The sequence below is a fragment of the Rhagoletis zephyria genome, unplaced genomic scaffold (genome assembly GCF_001687245.7).
Source record: "Rhagoletis zephyria isolate East Lansing unplaced genomic scaffold, Rhagoletis_zephyria_1.1 Rzeph_scaffold_00898, whole genome shotgun sequence".
In the NCBI taxonomy this organism is placed as follows: domain Eukaryota; kingdom Metazoa; phylum Arthropoda; class Insecta; order Diptera; family Tephritidae; genus Rhagoletis; species Rhagoletis zephyria.
The window spans coordinates 1-10,891 of NW_016157982.1; the positions used below are offsets into that span (position 1 = coordinate 1).

The 10,891-nt window shown below is 41.6% G+C and overlaps 1 protein-coding gene across 2 annotated transcripts in view; it reads left to right on the top strand.

The window, feature by feature from the left end:
• Window positions 1-8,130: 8,130 nt before the first annotated feature.
• Kaz (E3 ubiquitin-protein transferase Katazuke) overlaps window positions 8,131-10,891 on the top strand; it is a 109,960-nt gene continuing 107,199 nt past the window's right edge. For both annotated transcript variants that reach the window (XM_017614786.1, XM_017614787.1), the window contains exon 1: window positions 8,131-8,584. In XM_017614786.1, coding sequence (XP_017470275.1) covers window positions 8,174-8,584 — 411 coding nt within the window. In that variant the 5' untranslated portion in view covers window positions 8,131-8,173. The remainder of the gene's footprint in view (window positions 8,585-10,891) is intronic.

Consider the following 10,891-nt stretch of genomic DNA (forward strand, 5'->3'; position numbering starts at 1 on the left):
GCCACAGATGTGGCCACCCAAATAGACAGCTGCTTGCAGAGGATCCCTCCCCGAGGCACGTCAGGAGGCATCTATATGAACTGACTTCATTAAGCAACCTCTGGACCAGTCAGCTCACAGACAGGCCCTGAACGGCTTTCACAGGGACGCAGTCTCGAGTTATGTAGACTCAAGACCTGTGAATGCCGTTCTAGGCACACAAACACCGGACATTGACGCGACGGAGCTCCATCTGCCTCGGGAGACCAGGACAACAATAGCCCAACTTCGCTCTGGCTACTGCAGCAGGCTAAATTCCTACCTGAGTAGGTTAAATGCGGATGTGCCAAACGAATGTCCGGCATGCGTAGAGACCCCTCACGACTCGAAACATCTCTTCGCATGCCAAGAAAAACCCCACAACCCTAACGAGGTCGTCCCTATGGACCGACCCCGTAGAGGCTGCACGCTTCTTGGGGCTGCCGTTAGTGGAACTCGACGACAACGACTGAGATATCAGCCGATCTGGCCGGGGTTGTTGTAGCCGCTACAACAACAACAACAACAACTACAGCTGCCAAACGAATTACTAATGTGTGGCGTGGAAACAGGGTAATTCAGGAAATACTTAGCGAATTACTTAGAGAGCGAATTACGAAGCGTGGAGACATCGTATAATGTCATATGGGTAGTAATGGCAAAAAGACAATAACAATCGACTAATCGGTTAATTGATTAATCGATAATCCTAAGAAATTAACCGATTAATCGGTCATTGCGGTTAAAATCGAAAATTAATAAAAACATTCATAATAGTGGTATTCATCTAAACCGATAACTTTATCAAGCAGATAATCTTATAAGTTTATGCACTCTGTTACATGAACGACCCACACTCTGTTTTCGTTTACACATGCGACAATAGTCGTGTTTTCTTTGGTTTTAAAGCGCAGTGTCACTAACTTTATACTACTAGCACGGGGATAAAGAAATTATAGAAACTACCTCACTAAATTGGAAAAAATTATATTTACGAGATATCTATTTAAATAAATGTACATATAACATAAAGGCTATTTATTTGAAGCAAGTTATAAGAAACAATGGCAGAATGTCTGTTTGAGTATGAATTCATTTGTCACATATACCAAACTTTGCGAATTATCAGTGAAACAAAACAAACAGACGCGATAATAATTGAACCAGATCTCTGTCAGGATCATATCGTTGTTGAATTTGCCTGCAAAAATTTTATCCCGATTATTGCCTAAGAAAACATAGCTAGAGTTGCGACAGAGTTGCATTGTCTTCAGTTTATCAAGTTTATTCAGTGAAATCGCTGGATAAATTTATCAGAAATGTGTAAACGAGTTTCCATACAAATTTTGATAGTTCATTTATAAGGTTTACACAATTATAAGTTTATACGGTTTACAATGCATTTATAAGATTTGATGAATACCCTTAATAAAAACTAACTTACTCCCCGTGTCAAAATTATAACGCACGACAAGATTTTTTTTATTTAACTTTAGTTATAGTTTTAATATAGCTTATTCTTTAGCAAAAAACGTATGAATATAAATATTTAAAATTTTGTGCAATACTAAAAAAATTAAAAAAAAATTTCAGCTTTTTAATTAGATTTCTTAGAAAGATTTTCAGTATGCAGTTTTGTAGCCCATTAAATTTTTCTATAAAAAATTCTAAGACTGAAGTATTTGCCACTTACGGCTGTTTTTTGGCATTTTTTTTTTTTGCTTTGTAATGGAATTGCATATTTTCTTCCATATAAAACAGAAAAAAATGCGCAACACTGAATTCGGAAAATAAAATGAAAATATGTGCATACCTGCGTTGTGCTTTTTTGTTGTAGCTACTTATGTTAAGTTGTTGTCGTTGTTGTAGCGGCTACAACAACCCCGCCCAGATCGGATGATATCTCAGTCGTTGTCGTCAAGTTCCACTAACGGCAGCCCTAGGAAGCGTGCAGCTTCTATCGGGTCGGTCCACAAGGACAAAGCCGTTAGGGTTGTCGGGTTTTCCGGGCTTGCGAAGAGATGTTTCGAGTCATGTGGGGTCTCTCCGAATGCCGGACACTCATTTGGCACATCCTCATTCAATCTACTCAGGTAGGAGTTTAACCTGCTGCAGTAGCCAGAGCGGAGTTGGGCTATTGTCGTTCGAGTCTCCCGAGTCTATGTCCGGTGGGGGTATGCCTAGAACGGCATTCACAGGTCTAGAGTCTACATAACTCGAGACGGACTCTCTGTGAATGCCGTTCAGGGCCAGTTGGTAAGCTGACGGGTCCAGAGGTTGCTTGATGAACCTATGGGCTTCGTCCGTCAGTTCATATAGATACCATCTGACGTGCTTAGGCGAGGGCTCCCCTGCAAGCAGCTGTCTGTTTGGGTGGCCACTTCTGTGGCTCCCGATCAGGAACTGCTTGCAGAGCATTATATTATGCTCCTTTACAGGGAGCATTTGCGCCTCGCCGTGCAGGTGGTGTTCAGGCGACATCAAGAGGCATCCTGTCGCTGTCCTGAGCGCGGTGTTCTGTACAGTCTGTAGCTTCGTCCTTTGTGTCCTACTAGTCCCCGGCGACCACACTGGCGCTGCGTAGTTTAAATCCGCCCGGCCTATTGCCTTGTATGTTGCCAGCAACGCTTCTTTGTCTTTTCCCCAAGTACTGCCGGCTAGCGACTTAAGGACCTTGTTGCGGTTCTGTACTTTATTGACAATAGCGGTTGCGTGCGCAGAGAAGGAGAGCAGGCTGTCGAATATTATTCCGAGTATTTTGGGATTATTCAGCGTCGGAATTGGTGTGTCATCGTCGTGAATCCCCAGCGGTAGCCTGACCTCCTTCGTCCAGGTTGTGAACAGGGTCGCAGAGGATTTCGTGGGAGAGAGGGCTAGACACTTTGCAGTGAAGAAGCGATGAAGTTCAGAGGGATACCCGTTTACTTTCGAACACAGGTCATCAATTCCATTCCCAGTCGCCATGATCGAGCAATCGTCGGCGTAAGAGACAATCGAGACTCCCTCTGGTGGTTGAGGCAGCTATGAAATGTAAAAGTTAAACAGTAGCGCGGAAAGGACACCACCCTGTGGAACTCCCTGTTTTATTTTTCTAAGTTTACTCGGTTTTTCTCTAAACATTACCGACGAGTGTCGACCACTCAGATAATTTGCCGACCACCGTTTGAGCCTCTGTGGGAGAGAGGAAGCCTCTATATCTTCTAGTAGCGTGGAATGGCAGACGGTGTCAAACGCCTTTGACAAGTCCAACGCTACTAGAATCGTTCTCTCACAGGGACGGTTTCGGTTAAGGCCACGAGTTATCTGAGTGTTTATGGCGTTAAGTGCTGTTGTTGTACTGTGCACTTTACGGAAACCATGCTGATGCTTCGCTGAGGTCAAGTGGTTTGTGAAATACGGGAGCAGCAGGGCCTCGAGTGTCTTCGCTACCGGGGAAAGGAATAAGATAAGAATCTCCTTTGTTGTCAGGTTTCCCCGGTTTGAGCAGTGGGAGCACTCTCCCTACCTTCCAGATGTCTGGGGTGATGAGAGTGGCCATAGACAAATTGAGGACCTCCGTTAGGTACGCTACTCCGCAGGACCCAACTTTTTCAGCATCAGCATGCATATTCCGTCGGGACCCATGGCGTTGGAGGCTTTCGCCTTCCCGATGGCCACCTGAACTTCACCGCAAGNCCGTCGGGACCCATGGCTTTGGAGGCTTTCGCCTTCCCGATGGCCACCTGAACTTCACCGCAAGTGAAAGCAAGGGGGGCACAGCTTGTTGGCAGTTTGTGCAGCCTTCTAGTCACTCGACGCTTGGCTTTGTCCACCGGAGGATGCAGTATGAACTGCCGGCTAAAATAGCTCGCGCATCGCTCCGGGTCCGACGAAGCATGGTCGCCGAAGGAAATTTCGACTCTGTCGTCGTGCTTCGTCGGATTGGACAGTGGCCTCACGGTTGAATAAAGCTTACTCACACCAGAGGTGAAGTTACAGGTCTTCAGATGCTCTTCCCACTTCTTCCGCTTATGTACGTTTACTAGTTTCCGAATCTCCGCGTTGAGATCCCTGATACGGGGATCTGCGGGATCGGCCTGACGAAGGCTATTACGCTCATCGGCTAGAACAGCCGCTTCGGCATGGAAGTTTGGACGTGGGTCCGTTATAGATCCTGCCGGTATGAAGCGAGCTGCAGCAGCAGTGACAGCCATGCGAAACTTACGTTCACCGAGATGGACGTCGGTTGGTGTGGGGAGCGCTGTGAAGGTGTTTTCGGTAAACTCCGCGTAACCTTTCCAATCAGCTTTAGATAATTTGATATAGGTGCGGTGTTTAGCGGAGGCAAAGTCGTTTGGTTTACCTATAGAGATGACTATGGGTAGGTGGTCTGTTGCTAAAGTCAGCATAGGTCGCCATGTTATGCTGTTTATCAGACCAGCGCAGACTATGGTGATGTCTGGAGAGCTGCTGCAATTACCCATAATCGTGGTGGGTGCGTCGGCGTTCATTGTGCAGAATGTCGAATCGTCTATCTGCTCAGCCAAGCCTGTTCCTCTACGATCGTTTGACAGGGCTTGAGTGACAAAGATCGTGGTGCGCATTAAAGTCACCTACTACCATACGGTTTTCACATGAACATCGCCTGACATTCTAGGGTGGTATCCCTGAGGTCGATGTCTGCTTCGATAAGACGATGCTGCACGGTGTGGTGCGTGATGAACGCTAAGCCACCATCATTATCGCGCTCGCGATCTCCACGGTGGACGTTGTACCCGGCACAATTCAACAAAGTGGAATTCCTGTGCAACTTCGTCTCTTGGGCCGTAGCTATCAATATACCATGCCGACACATGAAGACGGTTATCTCCTCAATCTTGCTCTGTAGCCCGTTGCAGTTAAATTGAAGGAGCTTAATGTGGTTCGGGAGACGCGTTGTGGTGTGGGATGGAAGGGATGTGTGTGTTCTTACCGCCGTTGGCTGTATGCGCTGCTGTGATGTTTGCCGCCCTGTGGTGGTGGCAGGAGGCGTCGCAGTTGAGGTCTGCGACCGAGCAGCGCAACACGGGCCTTCGTCCAATCTCCCGTGGTACGCAGACCTGAGCATGCCCAAAAGTGGCACCAGCCAAGGCAGGTGTTGCATTTGACTGATGTCACATTACGGAATATCCTGATCTGACATACCGTGCAGGTTGTGGGAGGAACCAGGGGTTGTTGGCGGCAGCGTGTGGGTAGTGGTGCGGTTATGTGTGTTCTGTGGTCTGTCGTGGCTGTTGTATGGTCTGTGGTGTTATTATGTTGTTGTGCTGTGGTGACTGTGTGAGGCTGCTCAGGTGGACTGAGGTTAGCCATGGGGGCTGCTCTGTTTGAGCACGTACGACGTGGTAAACTGGCAATGTGTCCGTTGTCCTGAGCAGACTCTAAGGTGACTCCACCCATCGCAGGCATTGTAATTGACTGAGGTGGAGTTATGGTGTAGTCGTCTCTGGCATACACAGCAGGTGCAGCGATGCCAGCCCTGAGTAGAAGAATACGTGGCGAATGTAGCGCTATGGGCGAGCAACTTCTGAGATACTTTGCCGACCTAAACGGGGTTAGATCGCCGAATCAAGAGCCCTTGGTCGGGTAAAACCCGAGTCATTCTGGTACGTAGAACCGGCAGTCGTGGGAATGACTTAGTTTAAGCTTGTGTTTCGCTTTTTGGCAAAATTATCGTTAAAACAATTTGCAGAATACGAGAATGTAAACACATCCCACCTNGTTTAAGCTTGTGTTTCGCTTTTTGGCAAAATTATCGTTAAAACAATTTGTAGAATACGAGAATGTAAACACATCCCACCTTAAGTTGCGTTCCAGATGCTTGACGATATTCACGAAATTCACGATTTGCAGGAACAGCTGTTTTCTCCATTAATAAATCTTATGGGAGGTGGTCACCTGGAACGACTTCATGTAAAAACCTGAATCATCTGGAACACAACTTTATTTTGATTTGAACTTATACCATGTCCCTACCGGAGCTAACCACGTAGTTATGGCTATTGAGTTGGTTATCCCGATAACCCACTTGATTTAGCGTAGTTTCGCCATATAAAAATGACAGCACTTAACCATTTCACTGAGACGGTTAAAAGCTAACCAACTCGAAACCACGTCGAAAGTCTGATACAACCCTGTGTTTTCCCGCCATCTGTGGGTCATTAGCGTTGAAATGTAAAGAATTCGTTCCCTACTAGTGTTTGGACTCAACTAAAATCAGAAAAAAATTGAAATCTACTCCTCTACTCCGCTGGACTTCAAATCTATTCCGTTTTTTTCATTCATGTTATGCCCCTCTTGGGGCCGTTTTTTGAGTGTTCACCACCGGTTTCAGTAAAAAAATTGAAAAGTAGCCAAATCTCACTGTTAAAAAGTAACTCTTTCATAGCAATGCGTCAATAAATTAACTTCGTTATTTTTTGACGTATGGCTGTACAAACTGGCGGATGCAGAACTTTACTTAAGTTGTTAAAAAATATATGTAGAATGAAATTTATATAAAGTAGAAAAGGTTTGCTTTTTAAAAAATTAAGTGTTAGATACGTTCTACTTCACAGAAAATGCTAAAAATTACCTAAATATGTAACATATTATCCTTGCATTGCTTCGCGTTCTTATTTTGCATGAATAGAAAATATTTTAGTCAAACAATTAATGTCAGAAACAAAAATAAAAAATTCAATCTAGTACGGAAAATTTGTTTTTGGTCCGATTTTTGCAGCGATTTAATCCTGAATCGAGATTTGGAGCTCCGAACACTGTTCTTTACATTTGTACTGTTTTATAAACCNACGTAGAACCGGCAGTCGTGGGAATGACTTAGTTTAAGCTTGTGTTTCGCTTTTTGGCAAAATTATCGTTAAAACAATTTGCAGAATACGAGAATGTAAACACATCCCACCTTAAGTTGCGTTCCAGATGCTTCACGATATTCACGAAATTCACGATTTGCAGGAACAGCTGTTTTCTCCATTAATAAATCTTATGGGAGGTGGTCACCTGGAACGACTTCATGTAAAAACCTGAATCATCTGGAACACAACTTTATTTTGATTTGAACTTATACCATGTCCCTACCGGAGCTAACCACGTAGTTATGGCTATTGAGTTGGTTATCCCGATAACCCACTTGATTTAGCGTAGTTTCGCCATATAAAAATGACAGCACTTAACCATTTCACTGAGACGGTTAAAAGCTAACCAACTCGAAACCACGTCGAAAGTCTGATACAACCCTGTGTTTTCTTGCCATCTGTGGGTCATTAGCGTTGAAATGTAAAGAATTCGTTCCCTACTAGTGTTTGGACTCAACCAAAATCAGATTAGATTTACTCCGGTTTTTAAAAAAAATTGAAATCTACTCCTCTACTCCGCTGGACTTCAAATCTATTCCGTTTTTTTCATTCATGTTATGCCCCTCTTGGGGCCGTTTTTTGAGTGTTCACCACCGGTTTCAGTAAAAAAATTGAAAAGTAGCCAAATCTCACTGTTAAAAAGTAACTCTTTCATAGCAATGCGTCAATAAATTAACTTCGTTATTTTTTGACGTATGGCTGTACAAACTGGCGGATGCAGAACTTTACTTAAGTTGTTAAAAAATATATGTAGAATGAAATTTATATAAAGTAGAAAAGGTTTGCTTTTTAAAAAATTAAGTGTTAGATACGTTCTACTTCATAGAAAATGCTAAAAATTACCTAAATATGTAACATATTATCCTTGCATTGCTTCGCGTTCTTATTTTGCATGAATAGAAAATATTTTAGTCAAACAATTAATGTCAGAAACAAAAATAAAAAATTCAATCTAGTACGGAAAATTTGTTTTTGGTCCGATTTTTGCAGCGATTTAATCCTGAATCGAGATTTGGAGCTCCGAACACTGTTCTTTACATTTGTACTGTTTTATAAACCTGATGTGGTTAAGTTCGATTCGAGATGGTTAACTTTTTGGTGGGGACATGGTATTAGTGTGAGTAAAATAATCAATTTTTGATGGTTTATTTTCGATTATTTTAAAAATTAATCGGGTAATGGCTCGATTAATCGAAAGCAAAATTTCGATATAATTAAATCGTTAACCGAATGAAACAAACCGATTATAATCGGTTTTCCTATTTATTGTGCCATTACTACGTATGTGTCTCCCGTATTTCTATTGTTTATTGGACGGATATAAAATGGCTGAGATTAAATCCCTTGAGCATTGTACTCTCAAAGTTCCATATGAGGTTTTAAACAAAAAGTTTCGTGCTGCACAAAAGAATCTTGATCGTGAATTGGATCAGATCCAAAATGTATCTAGGGATGCTGAAATAATTTTAAGTAAAAATCCTGTTTTGCCATCAGTTATTGAAGTCAATAGACTTGTGGAAAGTGTTGTTCAGCGCCTTCAGATACTAAAAAGGAAATGTGAAGAAAGCTTTTTGGATGAACTAAATGCCGGGTTGGTTTGTAAACGCAAGTTGCACCACTTGAGGATCGTAGCCCCCCCGGATTCCCACATTAGTTTGGAGGCCTGGCAGGCATCAATAGATCAATGGAAAAGGGTGAGTAGTATATGCAGATTAATATTTATGGACGAACAAGTGCAGAATACGCCCCGTTAAGGTAGAACAGAACGAAAAAGTGGTCGCGTTCGCCCTTTTTTCCTGATTTTACCTGTATAGAAATTTTGGGTAATCTTTAGCTATTTGTACAACAATTTGTTGGTTGCGGCAGAGGGGGAGGGGCATGGTGGAAATGTTTAGTTATTTGGGCTGCAATTTAGTTTGGCATCCACGGAGTTTCACATTAAGGTAGCTATGGAACGGTAGAGGGAGTTCTCCTGATTGCAAATATACAGTGACGGGCAAAACTGTAACATGCTTTAACAATTTTTGTTTCAACCACCGCTATATTTCCAAGTTCTAGCGCCTTTCATCCTTTTGTTGAATATTCTTGTTGGTACATCCCTACTCCATCTCTCATAATGATTTGAAGTCAATACAACAAGAATAAAAAAACCAGCAGACAAAAATGTAAATTAAGGCAGATGTTACAGTTTTGCACTCACTCTCAGTTTTGCATTTGACAGTTATCTTTTACTTAGTTGGAAGTCAGATGACTTTTTTCTATATTGTATTTTATTGAAGAAGTGATCACCAGTAAATAACATAGTTAATCAGGAACCATAAATGTAAATAATAGATTTACTGCGGAAAGGCGGAACCGCACGAAAAGTAGCAAAAAATTTTGGAATTTGCTACTTAAAAATGTTAAGACTTAGAAAAACTATAGCCTAAAGTGTTCCCAAGGACAAAGGAAGTCTGTTAAAAAATATTACGGTACGATATCTTGTGAACTTAGAAGCAAGTAGCGATGCAGCCACTATTACAGAAGCGCTTAAGGTATTAAACTTTAATGCAAATCAACAGACAGCGAAGCGAAGAATTGCCAATTTGAGCTCAAAGGCATCATAAAGAAGAAAAAAGCAAATTTGATCATAATACATGTGCGAGTGTGGCAGCATTTCGCTACATCGCACGAAAACCGAACTGTTGCCTATTGGGATATGTTAGGCCGTTCAGAATGCAATAAAAAACATATTTTTAAGTTTCAATTGAAGGTTATTTGGTCTGACAAGACTAAATTAATCGCTTTCAATCAGATGGCCGGGCATGGTATTGGATCAAAGACCCAAATTAAGCCTAAGCGCATCATGTACTGCAAACTGTGAATCACAGTGGTAGGATCTTAATTGTTTGGGGTTGTATTTCAAAAATTTTATTGGTCCGTTGGTACGCATTATGCGTAAGGAACAGTATCTGTTCATATTTCAACAAAATTTGCAAGATGTAGTCGAAAAATGAGAGTTTCTGCTGAAAAATCACCCAAAACATACTGCATATGTTCGCAAAGACTGGATACAAAAGCAAAAATTTGCTAATTTGAAATGACCTCCACAAACCGCGGACATGAATCTCATCGAGAATTTGCGAAATCAACTAAAAGCACAGCTTAATAAGTATCAAAGTCCGTAAAATCGAGTACATGAGCTGTGAAAGCAAACTAAGGATATACCTCCAGAATTTTTACAAAGATACAAATAAGGTATGCCAAATCACATCCAGGAACTGAAACAGGCAAAAGAGTACTGAACATTGTGTTAGTAGTTCTTTTTTTTCGTGAAAATTGTTAAAAAGCTCTTAAAAATATATGAGCGCAAAACTGTAACATCTTCCTTAATTTACATTTTTGTCTGCTGGTTTTTTTTATTGTTGTTGTATTGACTTCAAATCATTATGAGAGAGGGAGTGGGGATGTACCAACAAGAATATACAGCAAAAGTATGAAAGTCGTTAGAACTTGGAAATATAGCGGTGGCTGAAACAAAAAGTGTTAAACCATGTTACAGTTTTGCTCGTCACTGTATATACTTTTAGCCACAGCAGGCTTATAGTTTTTAAGTTATTTGTTGTTAAGGTTTGTAAATTGAACTAACCTCTCGGTGCTATTTCACACATTAAACACTTTATTTATGTACACACTTAGGCAAAATAGTTGCATTAAAACCCCGGCCTGAGATTTCCACTTTAATATACAATTCTTAATTAATTAATTAAGTAAAACGCGTTTATANGCAAAATAGTTGCATTAAAACCCCGGCCTGAGATTTCCACTTTAATATACAATTCTTAATTAATTAATTAAGTAAAACGCGTTTATAAATGTCTTCAAAAACACGTCCGTCACGCTTGCTGACCCACTTCTCCAAAAAATTATAAAAATTACTTAGAAATTAGGTGCAATTTAGACCTCTCTGAAATTGGCAGGACAACTTTTTCTCAAAGCAAAAATTCCTATCGCATAATTTG